Source organism: Halichoerus grypus, chromosome 10 (genome assembly GCF_964656455.1).
Source record: "Halichoerus grypus chromosome 10, mHalGry1.hap1.1, whole genome shotgun sequence".
Lineage (NCBI taxonomy): Eukaryota > Metazoa > Chordata > Mammalia > Carnivora > Phocidae > Halichoerus > Halichoerus grypus.
Genome location: NC_135721.1, coordinates 19,759,250 through 19,781,536, shown reverse-complemented (window position 1 = coordinate 19,781,536; position 22,287 = coordinate 19,759,250). Strand labels below are relative to the sequence as shown.

The 22,287-nt window shown below is 52.0% G+C and overlaps 1 protein-coding gene across 13 annotated transcripts in view; it reads left to right on the top strand.

Moving 5' to 3' along the window:
• DTNB (dystrobrevin beta) overlaps positions 1-14,799 on the top strand; it is a 256,744-nt gene extending 241,945 nt beyond the window's left edge. For 7 of the 13 annotated variants that reach the window (XM_078056065.1, XM_078056060.1, XM_078056057.1 and 4 more), the window contains 5 exons: positions 5,238-5,397; positions 6,164-6,253; positions 9,301-9,354; positions 12,682-12,714; positions 14,625-14,799. In XM_078056065.1, the coding sequence (XP_077912191.1) occupies positions 5,238-5,397; positions 6,164-6,253; positions 9,301-9,354; positions 12,682-12,686 (309 nt within the window). In that variant the 3' untranslated portion in view covers positions 12,687-12,714; positions 14,625-14,799. Of the gene's footprint in view, positions 1-5,237; positions 5,398-6,163; positions 6,254-6,731; positions 6,793-9,300; positions 9,355-12,681; positions 12,715-14,624 lie in introns of all 13 variants that reach the window. The other 6 variants (XM_078056068.1, XM_078056063.1, XM_078056067.1 and 3 more) reach the window with 4 other exon arrangements.
• Positions 14,800-22,287: the final 7,488 nt, after the last annotated feature.

The window sequence follows — 22,287 nt, the reverse complement described above, 5'->3', positions numbered from 1 at the left end:
TTTTGAAGCCAATGGTGGGCAGTAGTTTCATTTCCTGATTCTAGAGCTTCAGCCCCGGGCATCCCTTCAGCCTCATCTCCTGTCATCATTTTCCTATTAAAATACTTGCAGAGGTTCAGTTTCATGTTCTTAAAAAGCAACCTAGTCATTCATCTCGGGTCTTACGACTCTAACATTCAGACCTCGGGCAGTGGTGCCTGGCCCAGATCTCACTGAGGGAGCTTTATTGAATAGTTGCCACATGCTTGATGCTGGGTCGGTCCTCTGCGGGGATGACAGACAACTGTCACACAGTGAAATGAGTGTGACTTTCACAGGCCACATACCCAGATAAGCAAAAAAGAAATCTTTAACAGGACTTCATTTCCCTCTTGAGTGCTCACTGTGTGAGCTGGGCACAGTCTGGACATTTCCAGGCAAACTCTGAAGAGACTCAGCCCAGATTCTTACCCCCTTCCTGCACCTGAGATGGGTGCTATGCCTTGGGGGACTAGTGCTGGGTGCTGTGGCACCAGGGGAGGGGTGTCCATGGCTCCAACTTGATCTGTGCTGAAGCAGTCATGTCCTTTGCTTGTGGCCTGGCCTGGTTCACACAGGCAGCGCTCCTCGCCCTGCAACCGAGGCAGCTGAATTCATAGGCTCCCCGAGCAGCCAAGGTGCACACATGGTCTCAGTGAGACTCTTGCTCCTCCGTGACTGAGAGACAACTGTAGGCTCGTTGCCTTTGCAGCTGGAAAACCATCGGCTCCTGGGGTGCACGAGGTCCTTCCTTGATCCTGTCCAAGCAACCGAGGCAATGATCTTGACTCTGTGCTCCTCAGCTCTTGGAGGCCCAAGAAAGACCCTGGCTTTGCCAGTGTCCACTCCTTGTGATCTCCTGTGTCCCAGATTTTGCTGGCTCATAGGACTTTCCTGCAAAGCCAGGCCACTGCATAGACTTTCTTGCTTTTCTACAGATTCTCCTACCTCTCTCCCACCTTCATTATCTTGTTTGGATTGGGGCTGGAACTGCCGGATCTGGCTGTTCAAAAGCACTTTCCAAGCCAGAGTGAATTTTATACTTTATTATTTGCCCCCCCTCCCCAAAAAATGGCCAGAAAAGCAGGGCATGAAAAAAAGAAAAGAAAAGAAAAGCAGGGCATGATGGCAATTATAGACTAAAAGGTGGAGGTAGTTCCCCAAAATACAATGGTTAATATGTGATAATGTTACCTAACCAAAACAGGATTCCTGAGATGTTGGGAAGAAAAATATATACCCTGAAAAGATAAATAATAATAAATGTTTTATAAGCACTGAGAAAAATAAAATATTTCACAAGATAGAACATGTTTGTCAATGGAAAATTATTATAAAATTAAACAATAGCAAAAATAGCAAAAAGAGACTTCTTAGTATTCCATTGTATGGATAAACCACATTCTGTCAGTTCATTCACCAGTCAACTTTTGGTTATTTCCACTTTTGTCCTATTAAACTGTAGCTAATGAACATTTGTATGTAAGTTTTGGGTGGGCATGTGTTTTCATTTCTCTTGGGCACATACTCAAGAGTCAGGTTGCTGGGTGATATGGTAAGTTTATGTTTACCATTTTAAAAAGCTACCAAACTGTTTTCCAGTGTGGTTGTAGCATTTTACAGTCCCATCAGCAATGGACACGAGTTTCGGTTTTCCCACGTCTGTTAGTCTTTTTGAGTGTAGCTATTTCAGTAGATAAGTGGTATCTTATTGTAATTTCAATTTTCACTTCCCTATTGGCTCCTCATGTTGAGCATTTGTCCTGTGATTATTAGCCCATCTGTACATCGTCTTCAGTGAACTATCTATTCAGATCTTTGCCTGTTCTGTAGTTGGGTTATCTTATTATTCAGCTGTAAGAGTTCTTTTCATGTTCTGGACACAAGTTTGTTTTTTGTTTGTTTGTTTAATTCTTTTTTTTCATTTCTGCTTTCTTGACATATAAACTTGTAAGATATTTAAAGCATATATTGGGGTGACTTGGTACACACATATATGGTGAAAGGATTCTATCTAGGTAGCTAATATATCCATCACCTCACATATTTATCTTTATGTATGAAAACTTTGAAGTTTTACTCTCTCAGCCAATTTCAGCCATACAGTAGTGTTATCAACTATAGTCAACATGTTTTGCATTACATCCTCACACCTTATTTATCTTATAGCTGAAAGTTTGAACCTCTCCCTGTTTCCCCCAACCCTCAGCCCCAACTACTTTTCTACTCGATTTTGACCCTTTCGTTTCCACATATAAGTGAGACCATGCCGTATTTGTCTTTCTCTTTCTGGCTTATTTCACTTAACATAATGCCCTCAAGGTCCATCCATATTGTTGCAAACAGCGGGACATTCTTTCTAATGGTTGAATGATATTCCATTGTACATATATACCACCTCTTGTTTGGCCATTTATCTGTGATGGACACTTAGGTTGTTTCCATATCTTAGCTACTGTGAATAATGCTGCAGTGAACATGGGAGTGTAGATATTTCTTCTAGATCCTGTTTTCATTTTCTTTCAATCTTTTGAAGAACTTCTCTACTGTTTTCTGTAGTGACTGCACCAGTTTACCTTCCCACCAGTAGTACACAGGGGTTTCCTTTTCTCCATGTTTTCACCAATATGTATCTCTTATCTTTTTGATAACCATCCTCACAGGTGTGAAGTGATATCTCATTGTGGTTTTGATTTGCTTTTCCCTGATGATTCATGATTTTGAGCACCTTTTCATATACATGTTGGCCATTTGTCTATCTTCTTTGGAAAAATGCCTGGTTCCTCTGTCCTTTTTTTCTTTTTTTTTTTTTTTAAGATTTTATTTATTTGAGAGAGAAAGAGCACAAGCAGGGAGAGCGGCAGGCAGAGTGAAAGGGAGAAGCAGGTTCCCCACCGAGCAGGGAACCCGACGTGGGGCTCGATCCCAGGACCCCGGGATTACAACCTGAGCTGAAGGCAGACGCTTAACTGACTGAGCCACCCAGGCACCCCTGGATGCCCTCCTTTTTTTTAAGGTTTTATTTATTTATTTGACAGAGCACAAGCAGGGGGAACGGGAAAGGGAGAAGCTCCCTGCTGAGCAAGGAGCCCGATGCAGGACTTGATCCTGGGACCCTGGGGTCATGACCTGAGCCGAAGGCAGACACTTAACCGACTGAGCCACCCAGGCACCCCTCTTCCGTCCATTTTTAAACACTTTTTTTTTTTTTTTTTTAAGATTTTATTTATTTATTTGAGACAGAATGAGAGAGAGAGAGAGAGCACATGAGAGGGGGGAGGGTCAGAGGGAGAAGCAGACCCCCTGCCGAGCAGGGAGCCCGATGCGGGACTCGATCCAGGGACTCCAGGATCATGACCTGAGCCGAAGGCAGTCGCTTAACCAACTGAGCCACCCAGGCGCCCACTTCCGTCCATTTTTAAATTAGATTGTTTTTGTTTCTGCTATTGGGTTGTATTAATTCATTATATATTTCATTTTTTAAAGGTTTTTTTTTTTTTATTTGACAGAGATAGAGACAGCAAGAGAGGGAACACAAGCAGGGGGAGTGAGAGAGGGAGAAGCAGGCCTCCTGCCAAGCAGGGAGCCCGATGCGGGGCTCGATCCCAGGACCCTGAGAATATGACCTGAGCCGAAGGCAGTCGCTTAACCAACTGAGCCCCCCAGGTGCCCCGAATTCATTATATATTTTAGATGTTAACTCCTTATCATATGTACGATTTTGTCCCATTTGGTAGGTTGCTTTTCATTTTGTTGATGGTTTCCTCACTGTACAGAAGCTTTTTACTTCTGATGTAATCCCACTAGTTTATTTTTGTTGCCTTTGCTTTTAGTGTCAAATTCAAAAAATCATTACAAAGACCCACAATTTTATATCAGATGTAATTTACAAATATGTTTTCCCAGTCTGTGACTTATCTTTTTATTTTTCTTAGTGGTATCTTTTTTATAATAGTTTTTTTTTTTTTTTTTTTGAGACAGAATGAGAGAGAGAGAGCACATGAGAGGGGGGAGGGTCAGAGGGAGAGGCAGACTCCCTGCCGAGCAGGGAGCCTGATGCGGGATTCGATTCAGGGACTCCAGGATCATGATCCTGAGCCGAAGGCAGTCACTTAACCAACTGAGCCACCCAGGCGCCCGTTTTTTATAATAGTTTTATTGAGATATAATTCACATACTAAATACAATTCACCATTTTAAAGCCTAAAATACAGTTGTTTTTATTATATTCAGAGAATTGTGCAACAATCACCACAGTCAACTTTAGAACATTTCATCACCTTCTGAAAGAATCCCACACTCATTAGCACTCACTCCTGATCTCTCCAAGGCCCCTACCCCCAGGCAACCACTAATCTACTTTCTGTCTCTATGGATTTGCCTATTGTGGACATTTCATATAAATGTAATCAAACAATATTTGGTCTTTTGTAACTGGCTTATTTCATTTAGTATATCTTCAGGGTTTGTCCGTGTTGTAGCATGTATCCGTACTTCATTTCTTTATTTGCCAAATCCTATTCGTGGACCGTTGAATAATGGTGGGTATGTTAGGGGTACTGACCTCCTACACAGTCAGAAGTCTGTGTATAACTTTTGACTCCCCCAAAACTTAACTACTAATAGCCTACTGTTGATCAGAAGCCTTACCCATAAAGTAGTCAGTTAACACATATTTTGTGATATATGTATTATATGTATTCTTACAATAAAGTGAGCCAGAGAAAAGAAAATGTTGAAGAAAATCATAAAGAAAATACATTTACAGTGCTGAGCTATTCATAAGTTATTGTGAGGGTCAAATGCGATAATGTATATAACTGTGTTTGCAGACAAAAATGAAAGATGTTTGTGTATCATTTCCCAACTGCGTGGCCCCAACCCCACTCAGATCCTGGACCCCGCTACTCTGCTCAGTCTACCTGCAAGGCCCCCCCTCTCCATACTAGCCTCTACTTTCCCTCCCACTTTTAGTCCAGTCTAATGGTATTCTCTCTCCTCCTCCCTCCCCCCTCTTCCTTTCTTTTTTTCCTTTTCTTCTTCTCTGCAGTCCTGGAGGCAGCCTGACTCCTTCCTTTCAAATGTGATCGTGCAGTGCACTGCCCCAATGAACTGCAGCTGCCTCGGCGGGCTTAGGTTGACTGAGAAAAAGGACTTTCTGCTTCCTCCAAGAGGTAAGATACCTGAGATAACATGTTTTATCTCTTTGATTCTCCCAGGCTCAGGCCACAGGGTCACCACATACATCGCCCACTCACGGAGGCGGCCGCCCAATGCCCATGCCTGTCCGCTCCACGTCTGCTGGCTCCACCCCCACCCACTGCCCACAGGACCCACTGAGCGGAGTCGGGGGAGACATGCAGGAGGCGTTTGCACAAGGTGAGATTCGGGAGCAAAATGTAATGGAGAGCTAGAGGGGTTTGGCAACATGAACAAGATTCCTACTGAGATTTTTCCAGTTTCTTTTCTTTTGTGTGCTTACTTTCAATGATCAGATTTTCGTATACAGTATAAATAAGTCAAGTGGTTGGTCCTTTCTCATTAGATGGGCTGGGCTCCCAACGGGAGGTCAACAGGCTTTGTATGTTTGTGAAGACCAGGCCTCCGGGGCTTCTGTGCTCTTTTTTCTACCTTTGGGCTTTGCCTCCTCCTCCTCAGGAGGAATTGGACAGAACAATTCCTGAAGTTGTGCTTTGCCTGGAAAATCTTTAGAGCAAGTAAGAGGAGGAAGAGTGGAACTCTAAATAGGACCTTGCTGGAGGCCCACTGGGCACAGGATTGCCACGACTGTCTGAGGAGCTAGCGGCCAGCTGCGTGGTAGAGGTGGGGGCAGACGCCGCGGCCAAGGAGTCTCGGTAGGGGGAGACAGAACAGGACGGTGGACCTGCTGTAGAGCAACGTCCTGCCTCCAGCCATCTGGGAGCCGTGTTGGTTCTGGAATCCAGCTCTCTCGAATGCGGCTAAGAAGCGTGCAGCTGACAGGGTCCTGCTCCGCAGGTAGAGAAGAAGAGGGGGGAGAACGAGGCCTTGGGTGCCTCGTGGCCCCGACGTGCCGAGGAGCGGGTGGAGGTGCCCGGCGCCGTGCGCTCGCTCGCTTCTCCACGCCCACCCACCTGGCATCGCCGTCTGCTCTGACTGTCCTCAGGTACGAGGAGAAACCTCCGCAATGACCTGCTGGTGGCCGCTGACTCCATCACCAACACCATGTCATCCCTGGTGAAGGAGCTCCACTCAGGTGAAGCCCAGAGCTCCCGCCCGGCCCCACGCCCTGCTCCCTCGCCCACTGCCGTCGAACGTGCGGCCGCAGCCCGCGCTGCTTCAGCTCCGCGCTCCGTCTTCCCGCCGTCTAGGAACGCCCCGGACGGCGTCCCCCAGGGAGCCTCTGTCCCGCACGTGTTCACTCACACGTGTTCACACACACACGCCCACGCGTTCTGTTTCTCTGAAGGCCGGCCCTGTAGAACAAGTGCAGTCCAGCATCTCCACGCGCATGCAGTCAGCCCCTGTCCCCCCACTCCCCGGGCTGCCCCCCCCCCCCCCATCCACAGCCGCTCTTTCCCCAGGGCTGCTCGGCCGCCTCACTCGGAAGCTTTCCTGGATGACTGGAACCGAATCAGCCACAAAAGCTTCTGGACTTTCTCCCAGCTGTCTTTCTGCTCTCTCCTATTTGATTTGGTCTTGAAACCCTATTCTCTCCTTTTGTCCGTGACTAGGCTCTGATCTCACATGAAGTTCGTGACCTGCATCTGTCGCTCTTGACCCCTCTGTTCAGTAGTACGTGTGGCTCCTTCTTCAGTCTCTCCTGCACCTAGCTCTTTCAGTGACTTCCCAGAGACTCTTACCTTATTGTTCCCCTTATATAAAACCCAGGAAAGAGAGAAGTAACAAAAGGCCGTTCCCATATTGTCATATTTTCAAGAATCCCCATGACTCCCTTGGTTTTGTAACTGCCAGGTATTTACTAATTTGTTTACAGTGGTCAGATTCCCATGTTCCATATTAGACAGACGGGTTCCCTTCCTAAGTGCTACGGATGGCCCTCTGTTGTTTCTTTCCAGCTAATGGAGGACTTTTAAATACCTTGGAGTAGCTTAACAAGGTTATTAAAAACGTAAAGCAGGTTTTCCGTGGGCTGTTCAAACACATCCACTGAAATCATCAGTCCCCGCCCTGAGGACAGGGAAGCCTCGGGTATGTCCTCAGACCTTTGAAGGAGAAAGCATACGCCTATGGCTGGCCCGTGGTTCCCTCTCAAATCTGCTGATTTCCACTTAGAAGAGAATAAATGCGTGGCCCAGGTTGGTTTTTCCGTGGCAGTTAAGATGCTGGTTGTCCTCGCAGGGAGTGTGAAGGTGACGCTGCCTCCATTCTGGTGCCATTTCTCAGTCCTTGTCAGAAGCACTGTCCTTCCTCTCCATAAACACACATAGAACAGGTGACTGCCTTTGAGATGACTTCACAGGTGATTAGCAAGTCCCTTCCCTGATACAGTTTCCCACAGAAGCCAGAAATCCCACTTTTAGAGGGAATTTCAGGCCATGGAGATTAATCACACTGGGCCTCCCGACCACTTACTAGGATTTGGGCAAGACCAGTAGCTCGTGAGCTCATCACACTAGGAGGAGAGGTAACTGGACACTGTTAAACACACAGCACCCAGAGACCAAGTAGCTTCACAAAACGTAAAAGGTTATAAGCAATCTCTCATGGCAGGAAAGGATGGTTTTAACACAATTCTGTGATGTATTTGGAAGGTACCTCAGAGATCCCATTGTCAAGTCCCCTTTAGAAAGGCAGTGAGTGATTATCAGAAAAGCGATTGCCTGAAGTTGTGCATCTTGAAGGGGCAAAGGCCAGTCCTAGAACTCAGGTGCCGAGGACACACAGCCAGTGTTCCGCTGCCACAGTGCCCTTCTGTCTGCACAGGACCGGAGGTCAGGTTTGCGGGCCCACAAGGGCCCCTTTCACTGATGCTCTGCTCTCAGGCCCTGAAGTCCACGGGTAGGTGTGGACTAAGTCCGCACGTGACACTGCATCCTTACAAAGTGCAGAACTAGACACCCTTCACATGTGAGGCTGCCAGTTTCCCAGTGAATGGAAGAGGCTCACCCAGCACCCACGCATGTTTACTCTCACTGTTGGGGTTTGTGTTAGGATGAGGTGAGATATTCAGATCGTCTTTAAATATTTCCCATGCCATGTGCACATACTATTTATAGCCATAGCTTCTCCTTCTCATCTTTTTAAAAATATTTTCACAAATAATAGAATCTTAGGGTTGGAAAAGATCCTAGAAGTCATTTAATCCAGCTTGCTGCCCAATATAAAAGTCCTCTGTTTGAATATTTCCAGTGAGCTCATTCATGACCAGCTCCCATCACAGTGAAGTTCTTCCTTATCAGGGAGCCAAAATTTGCCTTTCTGTAAGCAGTTTATCCTCATCCCATCCTCTGAAGCTACCCAGAGTAAGTTCAGGCCCTCCCATTTCTATTAATTTAGCCTTTCAAGTATTTGATGGCAGGTAACACGGCTGTCCCCAAGCCTTCTCCTCTTGAAGGCGACCGTTCACTGTTCCTTCAGCCACTCTTAATGTGACATGATTTTCACTTCACCATTTTGCTTGCCCACACTAGGATGTGGCCAAGAGCTTCAAGGCCCCAGTTCAAAGTGAGTTCCCAGAGTTGAGCACACTTCTCCCTATCACAGGGGACCTGCTCCCTGCAGAGCACAGTGAACTGTGACCTCCCTGAGCGAGGGCCCTGGGAAGGCAACCTGAGAGGGCATTAGCTTTTTCCATGCAGCCACTTTGCTGTTCAGTCATTTTAAGTTTGTTGTCAGCTAAAACTTCTAGTTTTTGGTTGTTTTCTCTTAACAGAAGCTGGTGTTAATCTAGGTATTCCCCACCATGTACTTTGACGGTTGCTTTCTTGAACCTGAATGCCAGATATTCGGTGTAGATGTGGTTACCTTAGGGAAAGCAGGCATTGAGAAAAAGCAGTGACCCCCACCCCAGTCACCAGGGAAGCCAGCCACAGAGCCCGTAGCAGGATGGGTGACCTCAGCCTGCACTGGCCCTAGGGGCTCAGAGCTCATGGGTAAAGAGTGGTAGCATGTGCACCGTGCATGGGGCAGGCTAGGTGGGTGTCAGCACCCTTGGAGGCCTATGACCGTAAGCCTTTAGCTAGGGCTTCATCCCAAGCCTGCTAAGTCATTCCCTTCACCCTCATCCTATGCTTGTGCCATGCTGAAGGGTCACTGGCCGCCTTGGACTTGTTTTCACAGCAGAGGAAGGTGCAGAGGAAGAAGAAGAGAAGCAGCAGAATGGGAAAGACAGAGGTAAAGGCAGCTCGCAGGACCCCTAGTTTGAGTGGGAGGCAGAGCTACACAGCCCCTGAGGGAACCCTCCCCCATTTCGTTTCTGCTTTTCTTCCTGCTGCCAGTTTCCCCAAAGCTTTCAGATCCCCACAGTGCCTTCGGCCTGCTTTTCCCAACTGACCATCAAAGAGGTGGTGGCGTCTGGCGATCAACAAAAGCCTCCTGATTTCCTAATACTATGATAAATGGTTCGGACATAGGAAGTAGATACCAGGAAAGCACACAACATGACCCTTTGCCTCCAGGAGTTTATAATATAGTTAGGGAGGCAAGACAGAGATATGCAAAATAAATAGGAGATAAAATGAAGTGGCAGGAAAAGTTAATCATCAAACTTTGAGTGTGTGATTACAAATACAAGAAGGGTTTCTGGAAAGGAAGAGATTATTGTGGGCAGAATAGCTAAATGGTTTTGTGACCTCAACAGAGGAATTAAAAGCAATAAAGAAAGGTATCGGTAGAGGAGAGTAATGCCTTCCTAGTTTTATTGTATATAAAACCTGCTTAATAACTTGTTATGTACAAAGAGCTGTGCTAAATGATGTCCATGTATTAGCTAATTAATACTTAACAACCCTGGGAGATATATAATGATGTCCCGATTTTACCAGTGAGAAAATAAGCTCTTTGAACTGGGTCTTTCTGACTCTACACTCCACACTCTTCATCTTCATGTGTCTGTGTTATGCTGAACACATAACATTTGAGAGTTAGCTGTTATTTCTGTCCTGTATTAATATGTCTATTTCTGGATTCCTCCAAAACATAAGCTCCACAAGGTGGAGATTTGGGTCTCTTTTGTTCAGGATGTATCCCCAGTGTCCAGAACAGTGCCCGGCACAGAGTGGGGTATCAGTAAATGAACAAATACAGGGAGAGAAGCCAGGGGATGTGCTAAAGTGCTTTGTCAGGCAGAGAGTGGGAGCGGCCCCGAGGAGGCTGGGCTGTGGAAGGTGCGCCCACTCTCGCCACCTCTGCTGGATGCTCTGCACTGAGCACACCCTTTTGGTCTGAATTCATCGCCCACGAGGCAGGATTCAAGACAGGGCTCCGAGTGGTGAAATAACCTGCACGGGAAGTAGCTGTTAGAGCGGGATTCCGCCCGGGCCGCTAACGCCAGCGCCCGTGCTTTCTTCTGAGTGGCAGGTAGACTAGGCAAGGGGAGAAGAGCTGTAAGGAAGGGTGGGAAGAAGTTGAGTGGGAGCCGCAGGCAAAGAAGGTGCGATGGGAAAGGAGAAGCACCTGGGGATGAGGGTCTGCAGCACTGCTTGCCCGCAGGGGCTGGCGTGGGTAAGAGAGGCAGGCCCCACCAGGACTCCGAGACTGCCAAGGAGGAGACTGGGAGGAGAGGAGAAACATATTCCAGGTGCCACAGTTGTCTGCGAGGCCGTGGACGGTAACTGTGAGGAATTGAGGAGGACGACATATTTGGCATGGCCCCCAAAATGTCACGAGTAGAGGTCAGCCATGTTGGAGACATCTAGCAGTACTGTAGGGCATGGTAGAGACGACCGACTTTCTGGGCTGAGAGCGGACCAGGAAGAAGGCAGGAGGGTTGTCGTGCAAGAGGCAAAGAGGGGAGGAGATGCACAGAGATACGTTTACACTCCACAAACACGTGCTCTGGTCACACACGCACACACACACAGCCAAACCAGATCCCGGCGTTCATGTGGAATGTTCTTGGCTGAAGACGTAACAGCTGCTGCTTTGGCCTCTCTTCCCTTTGACCCTTCCTCCTCCGTAGCTTTTCCCTTGGCTTCTCCTCAGCCTCCCTGCATTCCTTGCAGCACACGGACGGCGGCGCTGACCACGTGGGCCTTGCCCTGACTGTGGACTGCGGCCCTGGTCCTGCTTCAGGTCTGGGTGCGGGCTGCGTCTCACATGTGGATGGGCATGGCTTCCCTTGCCTGGTGCCTCCTGGTCTTGGGGTCCTCTCTCTGCACCCATGTTCCCTGCCAGCCTCTCTCCTTTCTGCCCCTCCTGCTCTCAGTGTCTCCCCATCTCTCTTCCAGTGCACACACCAGCGTTTCTGTCTGTCCCTGAGAGACCTCGTGAGAGCACCTGAGTTTCTGTTTCTGTGGCTTTAGGTGCCATCCCAAGGGAAAGAGTGTTAAGAGTCGGGGTGAGACGTGGGTAGGGTCTTAAACAAATGTTTGACTCTCAGGTCCCAGGATGTGTTTTTGTAGCTGCACCGTAGGGGGTATGTGGGTAGGGGTATAAGCCAGGTGTTTTTACGGATGGACCTTACTGTCTGCCGTGGTCTGGGCATGAGATTTTACTGTAGACCAACATGGCGGTAACTGGTGTGACCAAGGCATTAGAGAGCAGTAACTACCAACCAGGGAGACAGGAGGTTTGCTTCTTTGGGGTTGAAATCATGCTGACCTCACATAAACACAACTTGGTCAGCACCCTGGTCAGGCAGACAGTCTGCTCATTGCAAAAACCGTAAGAACCAAATGGGTACTTTCGAAGAATTCATGACCAAGCTGGACTTCCTGACCACATTCACCCCTCCCTCAGCCCCCTCTCTGCCCTCCCCTGGGGAATGCTTCTGCTCCACTGGGGTGCCCTTCTGACTTTGCAGCCCCTCACTGCTCACCTGGAGTGCTGAGTACTTGTAACCAAGACTACATAGATGAGACAGACTAATATATTACTTCAGAGCCCGAAATTCATCTCAGCCCCTCCAGAGCCTCATCTTGTGCTCCTTTGTCCTTCAGAATTGCCTCTCCAGAACCTGCCACCCACGGTGTTGGGAGCTGTAAATCCAGTTTGCATGCTCTGAGAACGCTGGTGCATGTCTGGTAGACTGACAGCAGGGGCCCTGTGTGAATTCTCAGGCTTTTGAGGGTGCAGGCAGTGTTCGAGATTTCAGGGTGAGTGGGAGTGATTCAGTATTCCCAAGCGATACGCCTGCAGGCAGGAAATACTGCCTATATCAAAATTGAATTACTTCTCACCTTGGTCACTTTCAGAACCAAGGGATGGGCCTTGCCCCATGATGTAACTGCTCCCCAGATTTAGGGTGGCTTCATTTCCATGTTAGTACTATTATTCTCCTTCTCCTAAGAGACGTCTGTCTCCAAGGCTGTTTTATGTTCGTGGCAGCTGCTGGTTGTAGGTAGCGTGACTCTCCCGGGCCTTTTCATACCTGGTTGGGACAAGTCAGCATACGGGGCAGAAAGGGGAAAGGCGAGTCTAGAAGCCCTTGCGTCCGTGTGGCGGCTGGTGAGGAGACCCCGGCCGTGACCTCTCTGTGTTGTTTGTGTTCGTGTTGTACAGGTTAGCAGAGGAGCTGGGACAGAGGGAGCGCAGGTGAGTACAGTGTTCTCTGCCCTCCCCACGGCCCCTTTCCCTTTGTAGCCAAGGTCTTTGTCCCCCTCCTCCCTCACCCTGGTCACACTTTCCAAGCCAGAGCTGTCCTAAAGGGTGGAGATTCGAGTTAAGGGTTTCCTTTAAAGAGCCCAGCCGCACCTGTTCCCTTTGGCGCAGCCCCACTATCGTACCCTCTTGGCCCCCTTCCCGGCTCTGACCCATCTTGCACCACACTGGGCCTGGCCTGGGCTTCAGGCATGGCTTGGTGGCCCGTGTGCCTGGATGTAGCCGGCAAGCTGAGAGCTGCTGGCTGAACCAGGCTCTGGGAGCAGGCGGCAGAGGCCGTCTGGCCACCTCTGCCACCTTGCTCCTGATGGCCCACGGCCACTGTCATTTCTCTCCAGGCGTCCAAACCACTGCCAGTGCCCCTGGGGTTCCGACACCCAGAGCTGTGACCTGCCCACAGACTGAATTTCCATCATGCAGGATCACCCTCACTGCATAACGCCGCCCGAGCCCCTTCCCGTGGTGCCTGTCAGCCTGCACTCTCTCGCGTCCTAAAACGGTTAATGAAAGCACAGATTCCCCCAGAGGACAGTGCTCATTGCCTTAGGAATTAGTCTTCCACACCTTTCCATCTAAGGACCTTAACTCCTCTCCCCCCCAGTTCTGAGATACTGCGGCTTTGGGGCCTGCTCACTAGAAAGAAGGGATGAAAATAATAGGACAACCAAGTCTGTTCAGGAGAAGAGTTCTTTCAAGGATAGATGTCTTTGGTTTGGCCATGAGATGTCTCTTTGTCGATCTTGCCTTCCCTCCCCTCCCGCACTACTTGTGTGTAAGTCAGGCCATGGTCCTCCGTTACAGATCTTCCAGGCAAAAGAGCCAGGGCTGCAGCCCCATAATCCCAAAAAAGGAACTTTCCCAGGCCCTTCCGAGGAGTCCCATCCTGGAGCAGCCTCCCAGCCTTTTCCCGATCGCCCGGCCCCCATCGGCACCAGGCCTGGAGGGGTTCTGTTCTGCTCCCGCTGCGGGGCCAGCTGTCTCTGAGCCCGCACTGACTCAGGGATGGTGCGAGCACACGAGCTGCAGAAATTCTCCCGCTGCCCTGGAAAGCTCAGGGCCTCCGGGGCTTGGGCTGGGCTCTACCTAATCTCACTGCACATTCAGGCAAGGCCCTTCCCAACAGCAGGCCTAGGCTGCCCCAGCCAAGGAGGCTGTCAGGATCTGACTTGCCCCTCAGGAGCCAGCCAGAGCCCCTCTCCCCGGGGCACAGAGGAACTGGGGGATAAGGAAAAGGCACGCTGGAGCCATCCGGCCCCCCCTCTTCATGCAGATGAGGAAATGAAAGCCCACGGCCTGGGAGCTTGGTGCCAGAAGTGGACCGAGAGTGGCGTCTCCTGATGCTGTCCTCTGACCCTGGCGGGAGTTCCAGGAAACTCACTAGTAGTAGAGAGTCAGATGAAAAGCGTAAAAACTCAGGTGGCTCAGTTTCACAGACCCTTACATTTCTGCCCTCCTCCGGCCTGAGGCTAAGGCTGTCTTCCCTTCCACCCAGTATTTATAGGCACCTCTCCAAGCTCGGTGCCCTCCTCAGTCACAATCCTTCTTCCCAAAAAAACACCACATTCCAAACCTTGCACTGTGAACCCAGTTCTTTCTTCCTGGAAACATTTCCTGACCCTGTGACCTCAGCAACGACTGCAAAAACTCCAGGTGCCCCAGAAAAGAGAATACCCCTTTCCCTAAAAGGGGGCATGAGTGTTCTCAGTTCTTTGCATCTCCCGAGTTGAAAGGTAAGCATCCCAACAGCCCCATCCCAGGACACTGTCTCGTCCCCAGCAGATGTTAGCATTGGCTCGCAGGCCCTCAGTAGTGCCCGTGAGTAACAGCGCGTCTGTCCTGCACAGGGGACATGCAGCAAGCTGGCGTTGCCATGAGGAAGGCGAGGCCCTCCCCCAGAGGCGCATTCCAGTCCATCTTTCCGCTGCACACCTGGACCAGGCTTGTGGGCTGCCAGACGTCACTACCTGGCAGGGAGAGGGGAGCCCGAGCCGGTGGGAAGTGGGAGGGGCCGCCCGCTGCCGCCGCCGGTGGGCCTCCCCCTTGCACAGTCCTGCATGAACTAGCATCTTCATCACTCCCCTCGGGCCACGGTCTCATCTCTGCAACAGGAATTTACCGGGAGGTTGAAAAGAGAAAAGAAACAGCACGAATCTCCTGTGTGTGTGACCTGATGGAGTTCTTGCCGGCACATGGGGTGCTCCCCAGGGTGGGGGCCCAAGTTTCCTTCCTACCTTTGACCTTTAAAAACCGACAAATTTTCTTCCCTGTATCGTGCAAAGACAGCTTCAGGCCTTGCTCAGTCTTACAGACATTCACACCCTGGCCACAGTGCTAAAAATAGCCTCCTTCCTTTCTCTCACACTGGTTAGGCTTCCGCCCGCCCCGTTTGATGCCGCTGCTCTGCAGCCTAGGCGGGAAGGGGGAGCAGAGCGCTCTGCCCTGCAGCCCCGGACGTTCCTCCCCCGGCAGCCCGAGGGTTCTCTGCAGCCAAGCCCGCGGCCGGCCAGGCAGGGAGCGCTGACCCGGGACCACCAGAGGGAGCGCTGACCCCCGCCGGGCGCTGTGCTCGCGCCGCCTCTCCCCTGCTCAGGGTTCCATTCTGCTCTGGCACACATGATAATCAATCCCAATTCCCGGTGATTTTCATTTATTTTTTTCTGCTCCCTGGGCTCCAGAATGTTATTTTTAGTAGGAGAACTGCTATAAATATTTATAAAGGGCAGTGACTGGAATGAAGTGAGAGGCCCCACAGCTGGCTCTCTCGTCGCCCCCCCCAACACACACACCTCTGCAGACCCCTGCCCGCTGCCTGAGGAGGCTGGGGCAGGGCCAGTGGGCTCAGCCTGTAGCCACACACGGAGAGAGTCACATGGAAACCTCGTGAGGGGGCAGTCAGGGTGACACAGGTGGGCGTAGCTCTGCATCTTCCCTCCCTCAGTCCGCGCTCCGTCCATAACTCCCACTCCTGAAGGAGGTGAAGGTTCGTGTGAGGGCGTGCTGTGCCCCGCAAGGCCCGGTGCCTCGATGTCATGAATACTAGGTGTGAGGGGCAGGTGCAACTTGCATCGTTCCAGCTTGTGAGAGCAAAAAGGAAATGGGAGCCTGAGGAGAAGCCCCCATGCCAGTGGAGGCCTTCCCTCCCACAGCAGCTTCTGAGCGCTGCCTAGGCCCCACTGTGACCAGCAGGGAGCCGAGGCCCTCCACGGCCAGCAGGGGCCTGGTAAAATAAAAGCACTGGCGAAAATGTTCTCCCACACACCGAGGAAACGGGGATCCAGCCTTGCCTAGAGGGCCAGATGGGGCAAGAATGAAAGTGACCATATGGAAAGTTCTAGGGGACACACCGTACCCACCAATGGTGAGATTAGGTATGCGGGGGTGCTGCAACAAGGCCTCAGGGATGACCCTGTGGGGTGACTATATGCCTCCCCCACAATCCGGACTTCCCACACTTTGTACCCTGCCCCTGAGGACAGGGCAGAATCCCACCTCCCAGCTGCTCACATGAACTGCTTGCTTCTTCTGGAGCAGAAAGAGCCAAAGAACAGTCAGATTAAAAGCACCAGTGGCTCCAAAAGAGCCAAGTGCTCAGGCCAGCTAAGGTGCACGTGGTGCGTGGCAGTGTCCTCTGGGCCCCGGGCGTGACCCTCCACATCTGGGAGGCTGCCCAACTCCACCGCTCAGCAGGTCCTCGCCCCAAGGAGGAGCCTCAACGTCTTCAACCACCGGAGAGGCTCTGGACTCTCAGCCTCTCACCTGCACCTGGGGGGTGGGAAGGGTGACCAGAGAGCCACAGGGATGAGCTCAGATGGCAGGAGGACGGTGCATGGGGTGTTAGGTTTTATACAAATTCTTGTTGACAGCTGCGTTCTTTTACAGCTAGAATATCCACCATTATCCAAGGCCCCGAGGTGCCTCCTGACTTCTCGGCATCTGCTGTAGAATGCAGATCCGTATCAGAAGTTTGAAGCGGGTCCCTTGCTCAACTCTGACCTAGAGCACAGGTGTCACCCTGTGGGGAGGGGCACTTCCTTCTTAATTGCTCTGTGATCATTTAGGAGTCTAATTTAACCTGAGTAGAGGATCTTTTTTTTTTTTGAAGATTTTTTATTTATTTGTCAGAGAGAGAGAGCACAAGCAGGGAGAGCAGCAGATAGAGGGAGAAGCAGGCTCCCCGCTGAGCAGGGAGCCCGATGTGGGACTCGATCCCAGGACCCTGGGATCATGACCTGAGCCGAAGGCAGACGCTTAACCGACTGAGCCACCCAGGCATCCCTAGTAGAGGATCTTTTAACAGAAGTGCAGATATTGTCCGCACCATCGGCCCCCTGGGCTGGTGTTTCGTAGCTGTGAAGAGCCCCCTGGAGAGGTGCTGAATGTGTCCTGGGTCTCAAGGAAGTGGCGGCTCCACGCAGCTCAGGCCCAGAAATGCCAGCCGTGCCCAGGTTCCATGTACTCTCACAGCCCCCTCCTCTGCTGCTTGTGCTTTATCCCCTGGCAGACCCCCCCTCTGCAGTGCTTACTCCCTGCTCCGTGGTCCGTGACAGCTTCAGAAAGGTACAGTTGCTATGGCAATGCCTGGAGCCATCTGAATTCCTGCTGCACCTTCTGGAAGAAAAGGGCTGATGAAGAAACCAGTGGATTCCAAATCTAGCCTCCCCTGGCCTCTCCTAAGCCAGGGGCTAGATGACGGTTACGAACTGGAAGTGTGAGAGGTAGGTAGCCCGTCTTCCTTGGGAAGATACCCCCATAGCTGCAAGCCGTGTGTACCAGAGCAGGCTCTCCTTGTGTGGATCGGAGAACTAAGGCTTCCTACCTGCGGCTCTTAGGTAAGACATGGTCCCAGTGGTTCCTCAAACTCAGAATCCCAGTACCCTGGAAGGCTCATTAAGACATGGAGAGCCAGGTCCCACCCCCAGTTTCGGGTTCAGTAGCAGTTCTCACAGCTCCTGGGGGGTATTGGCACTGCTGGTCCAAAGCCTACACCGCGAGGACCGCTGTGCACACCCACAGTACGAGCGAAGGCTCAGGAGCCGCGGCCGGTCAGGCGGAGAGGCCAGAATCAGTGGTCTGTTCTAAAGGAAGAAAAAGAGGGGAGCCTCAGCAATCATTTTTCTTGGTTAGGTGCCCTGGGGAACCCCAACACAGGGGTTCTACACTTTTTTTTTTTTTTGTCTCCAGCAATCCATAAACAAAGACCTTCCCCCCAGATGTGTAAGAGGGGGCAGCGTTACAAGACAGGCCATGAATGTACAGAAGACCAGTATCCCAGATGCCCAGGGACTGAGCGGGTCTTGCATGGGGGAGGCTGAGGGCCTGCCTGGCTCCAGAGGGAGATGGGGAGAAGTGGTACAACAGTCACCGGGCCCCCACAGTTGGAGCTTTTACACCAGAATGCGAATACCATACTCTACTCCAAACCCCGTGTTTGGGCCCCAGCTGGGCTGCTGACTTTGAGCCTACCTGAAGCTCTGACCCCCGTGAGTATAATTCTAAGAGGAAATGATTACTGCAGCGCCCAGGATCAGGGTTGCAGGCCTTCCCAGTTATGAAGAGCAGATCCCACGGGTTCTGACACCTCTGCACACTTAACCCTGCCTGCAAAACCAGGCCTGTGGGTGGTAGGCGTGCTTATGAGCAGGGGGAGCGTGCTGGCACCATCAGCCCTCTGCCTCCTACTCCAAGGGGGCACAGCTAAGGTAGGGCCACGGTGTAAAAGAAGTGGGCATCAAATCAGTTTACAGATTCCCAGAAAACAATACTAGTTTCCCTGTTGTGTGAAAGTTTGGATGGGTGGTGAGTGCTTTCACTTGGGAATGTATAATTCCTAAGGGACACCATGAGGCGAACTGGACTTGCTGTGGGTGGGAGGGTGCTCGGAAAAGCAGGCACCAGATGGCCATCTTGGTATTTCTGAAGTGAAGGGAGCCTGGCACTGCTAAAGGTAGACATTAAGAAGGGACAAGTAGGGGCACCTGGCTGGCTCAGTCAGTAGAGCATGTGACTCTTGATCTCGGGATCATGAGTTCAAGCCCCAGATTGGGCATAGAGTTTACTTAAAAAAAAAGGGGGGGGGGACAAGTAGTTTGGAGTGGGACCGTCATTCAATCGAGAAGATACTTAGAAGCTCTGTGTGCTGAGCACCAGGCCCCCTCCTCAGGGTTAAGGTTGGTCTGAGTTCATAACTAGGGAGTGGGGATGGGCTTGGAGGGCCTGCACTGCCCTCTGGAGCCTATTGGACCGGGGACAGTGGGCACAAATGGGACAGGTCACAGGGGAGGGGAAATGGTCACTGCTCAGAGTGGTTCTGGTCACGTGGAAGTGTTGGTCTTCAGGCCCATGAACGGGAGAGGAGACTAGGAAGGGTGTGTCCTGTGAGTTTAAAGGTCTACAGCCCCTGCGGCCCAGGCACACTGCCGAGTAGTAACAGTTCATTATAATTCATAGTTAGAGCCTGAGTCCCCTCAGCCCCTGCAGAGTCCTCAACCAGAGAAACCTGTTAGGGTGCAGGCCGTTGCCCCACCTCCGAGCCGGAGTCTGTAGGCCTGTGGCCTGCAGGGGGATGGCTGGGCAGACACACAACACCCCCCGCCCCCCCACTTTTGGCAGGGGGCATGGTGAGTCCTCAGCACACAGCACACACACAGGGGGGCCCTCTGGCCGCAGCTGTAGGCCACGGATGTTGTGGTGTTCCCCTCTCAGCAGAGTGAATCCTTAGACTCAGCACAGCACCTGGGGCGGGGCACGTCTACACCAGCAGGCCTCAAGATCACCTGTAAGCCAGCGGGCTTTTCATTCAGGTCCCCGCTCAGGGGACATGCCTGCTCCACCAGGGCCGGGTCCCGAGACCTTTGTCACTTAGTCTACCTATGGCTGGCATCCTTGCACACCAGCCACCATCCCCTAACAGGAAGAACTCGGTCCGGGGTCCAGAGTTTCTGGGAGTCCTCCCCACCCACAGCTGCTCAGAATCCCAGGCCTCCTGGTCAGGGCCCCCATCTTCCTGCTCCCCCAGAAAGCAGGCCCTGGGGCTTCTCTTCCACAAAGCCGATGGCCACCAGCGGCGATGGGTGGCCTGGGTGAGGCCCTGCCTGCCGAGGCCCCTTAGCCTGTGAGGTGTTGCCTCTGTGGGGCTCCCTGACGGGGTCGGCCCTTTGGAAGGAGGATGGCATGCAGAGGGGAAGTGGGGAGCAGCTCCGGGACAGGGCAGGAGTGTGGGGGGGTTGCAGCTGTCGGCGGCCGAGGGGGTCAGCCTGAGCTTCCTTCCTGCTGGACGCGCTTCCAGCTGGACTAGCTCCTCAGAACCAGATTCAGGAGTGCGAGGAACGAGGCCTCCCCGCTTGGGGACCTCAGGGGGTTCCCCTCTTGCCTTGATGGCTGGTCGGCATTTGTCCCACTTTCATCATTGCCTAGGCAACCACTTGGGGTCACCGTTTGTCACCCACCTACCCTGGGAGCCCACACAGAGGAGGGGGACTAAGGACGGGAATACAGAGCGGCTGGGTGGAGTGAGGGAGGCATGAAGGACCAGAGAGAGGGGAGAGAAGAGGAAGGAGAGGGTGGGAAGAGGGGCAGAGCTCAGGTGAGGAGGGGAGCTTTCCTCTCTGGGGTGCGGTGGGCCGGACAGGACGGGGAGCAGATTATCCCCCAGGCTTAGGGGATCTCATTCCTGTCCTGTTGTTGCCACAGCTTCCCCCACATTTTACCCTGATTAGCCCCCACTGGAAAGTGGTGCTGCGTACGCCTTCCTCTGGGATTCCCACCCCTGGCGCGGCCCTTGGCCCAGAAGGCAGAGGCCTTATCGCGCCACCCTCCCCCCCCCACATCCCACCCTGCCCCCAGCAGTTGAGAGAGCTGAGCTGCAGCCTCAAAAGGGGTGATGGAATTTCCCTGGGGGTTGTCTTGTTTGAGGAGTCTCTTATCTTGCTGCCTTCGGCCATCACTGGAGAGTGGAGGGGAGTTAGATCGGGGTCATTGGGAGGCCTCTGGAGCCAGACTTCGCAAACTGGGGGGTTTAAAGCTAGGGTGGAGTTGGGGAGGCCCTGTTTGACATTTCTGTTTACTGAGGCCCCTACCCTGACCTGCCACAGCCCACCTCACTTAGCTCGCAACTGGTCTTTGCCTGCCCCCATTTTATGACGGAGATTGGGTCTTTCCTCACCCGCATATTCTTTCGGGGGGAGGGGACAGCGCCCTGGACAAGGTCACTCTCCAGGTGTATTGTACACCCAGAACTACCTTCAGAAAGGCTCAGCACACCCAGGCACACCCAAGACAGGAACTCCCTTCGGGCAGGGACCAAGCAACTCCGAAACCACAGCCCCGAGGCCCTGTGTCTGGAGAGGACTGTCCGGGCGCTGTGAAAAGAGAGAGGAGCTCTGCCTCGGGCAACCGGCCACCGGAGCCGCTTGAAGACTTCTAGGAGGGAGTTAAGGAAGGAAAATACTAGAACAGAAAAAATAGCAAGATAATTACACGCGTAATCAGTCGTAGCTGTTCCGTGAGAGGCAGGAAACGTCAGGCTCGCTGAGGTCACTGCGTGATGAGAACCAGGTGGGCTTCTTAGAGCTTTGCTCTAAAGGGGAGCCAACGAGACTTACCAATGCCTACCGTGCGCCAGGTGCGTTCACATCTGTGGGTCTTATTTAGCATCGTCCACTCAACAAAGCGGTGATGTAGGGACCGTCAGTTCGGAGAACAAGGCTCAGAGAGGTCAAGTAACCTGCCCAAGAGCACACAGTCGGCTTGACTGGGCCGCAGCTCTACTTCCCGCTCTGTCAGACTGCTGAAGTGGCAGAATTCCGGCAGGAAGAGGAAGAATATTCCAAGCTTGGGGAAGGAGGAGCAGGGAGACGGCTCAGGGAAGGAAGTGAAGTGTTGAATCAGTTGACTTAACTAGAGCCTGGTTTGCCTACTTTGAAAAATCACACGGGAGAAAATAGTCGCCCAGATTTGCCGATATATATGTATATATATATATTTAATCTTAACCGAGATAGTGTCTCTAATTCCTAAGTTCACCTCTCCTCTGGGCGTGCCTCAGCCAGCGCAAACCCAGCCTGTGCGTGCCACGGACACTTGAGTCTGTTTTCCCCCCGATGAGGGCCCGTGAGCCCCAGCCCAGCAGGAAGAGAAGGTGGAGACGTGAGCGCAGATCCGCACGGATGTGGTGTGCATGTGGGCCGGCCCGTCCTAAGCACAGGGCCTTGATCCCCACAACTCCCCCCGAGAGCCACTAGCTCTGTCGCCCCCCCCGCCCCCCCATCCACAGATGAGGGAGCTGGAACGAGGAAAGCGTTTCGCCCAGGGACACGGGGGTACCATAGTGGCAGGGACTTGGATCCAGGCAAGCTATCTCCGGAGGCATCTGCCAACCACAATGCTCTGCCTCTCCGGCTGGCAGTGACTGAGCCAGACGTCTGTGCCTGGCACTGTGATGTTCTTTCCACGTATTCTCTCACGCAGGGAAGGAGGTAAAGACTCGGGCTCCTGTTAAGCTGAGTGGTC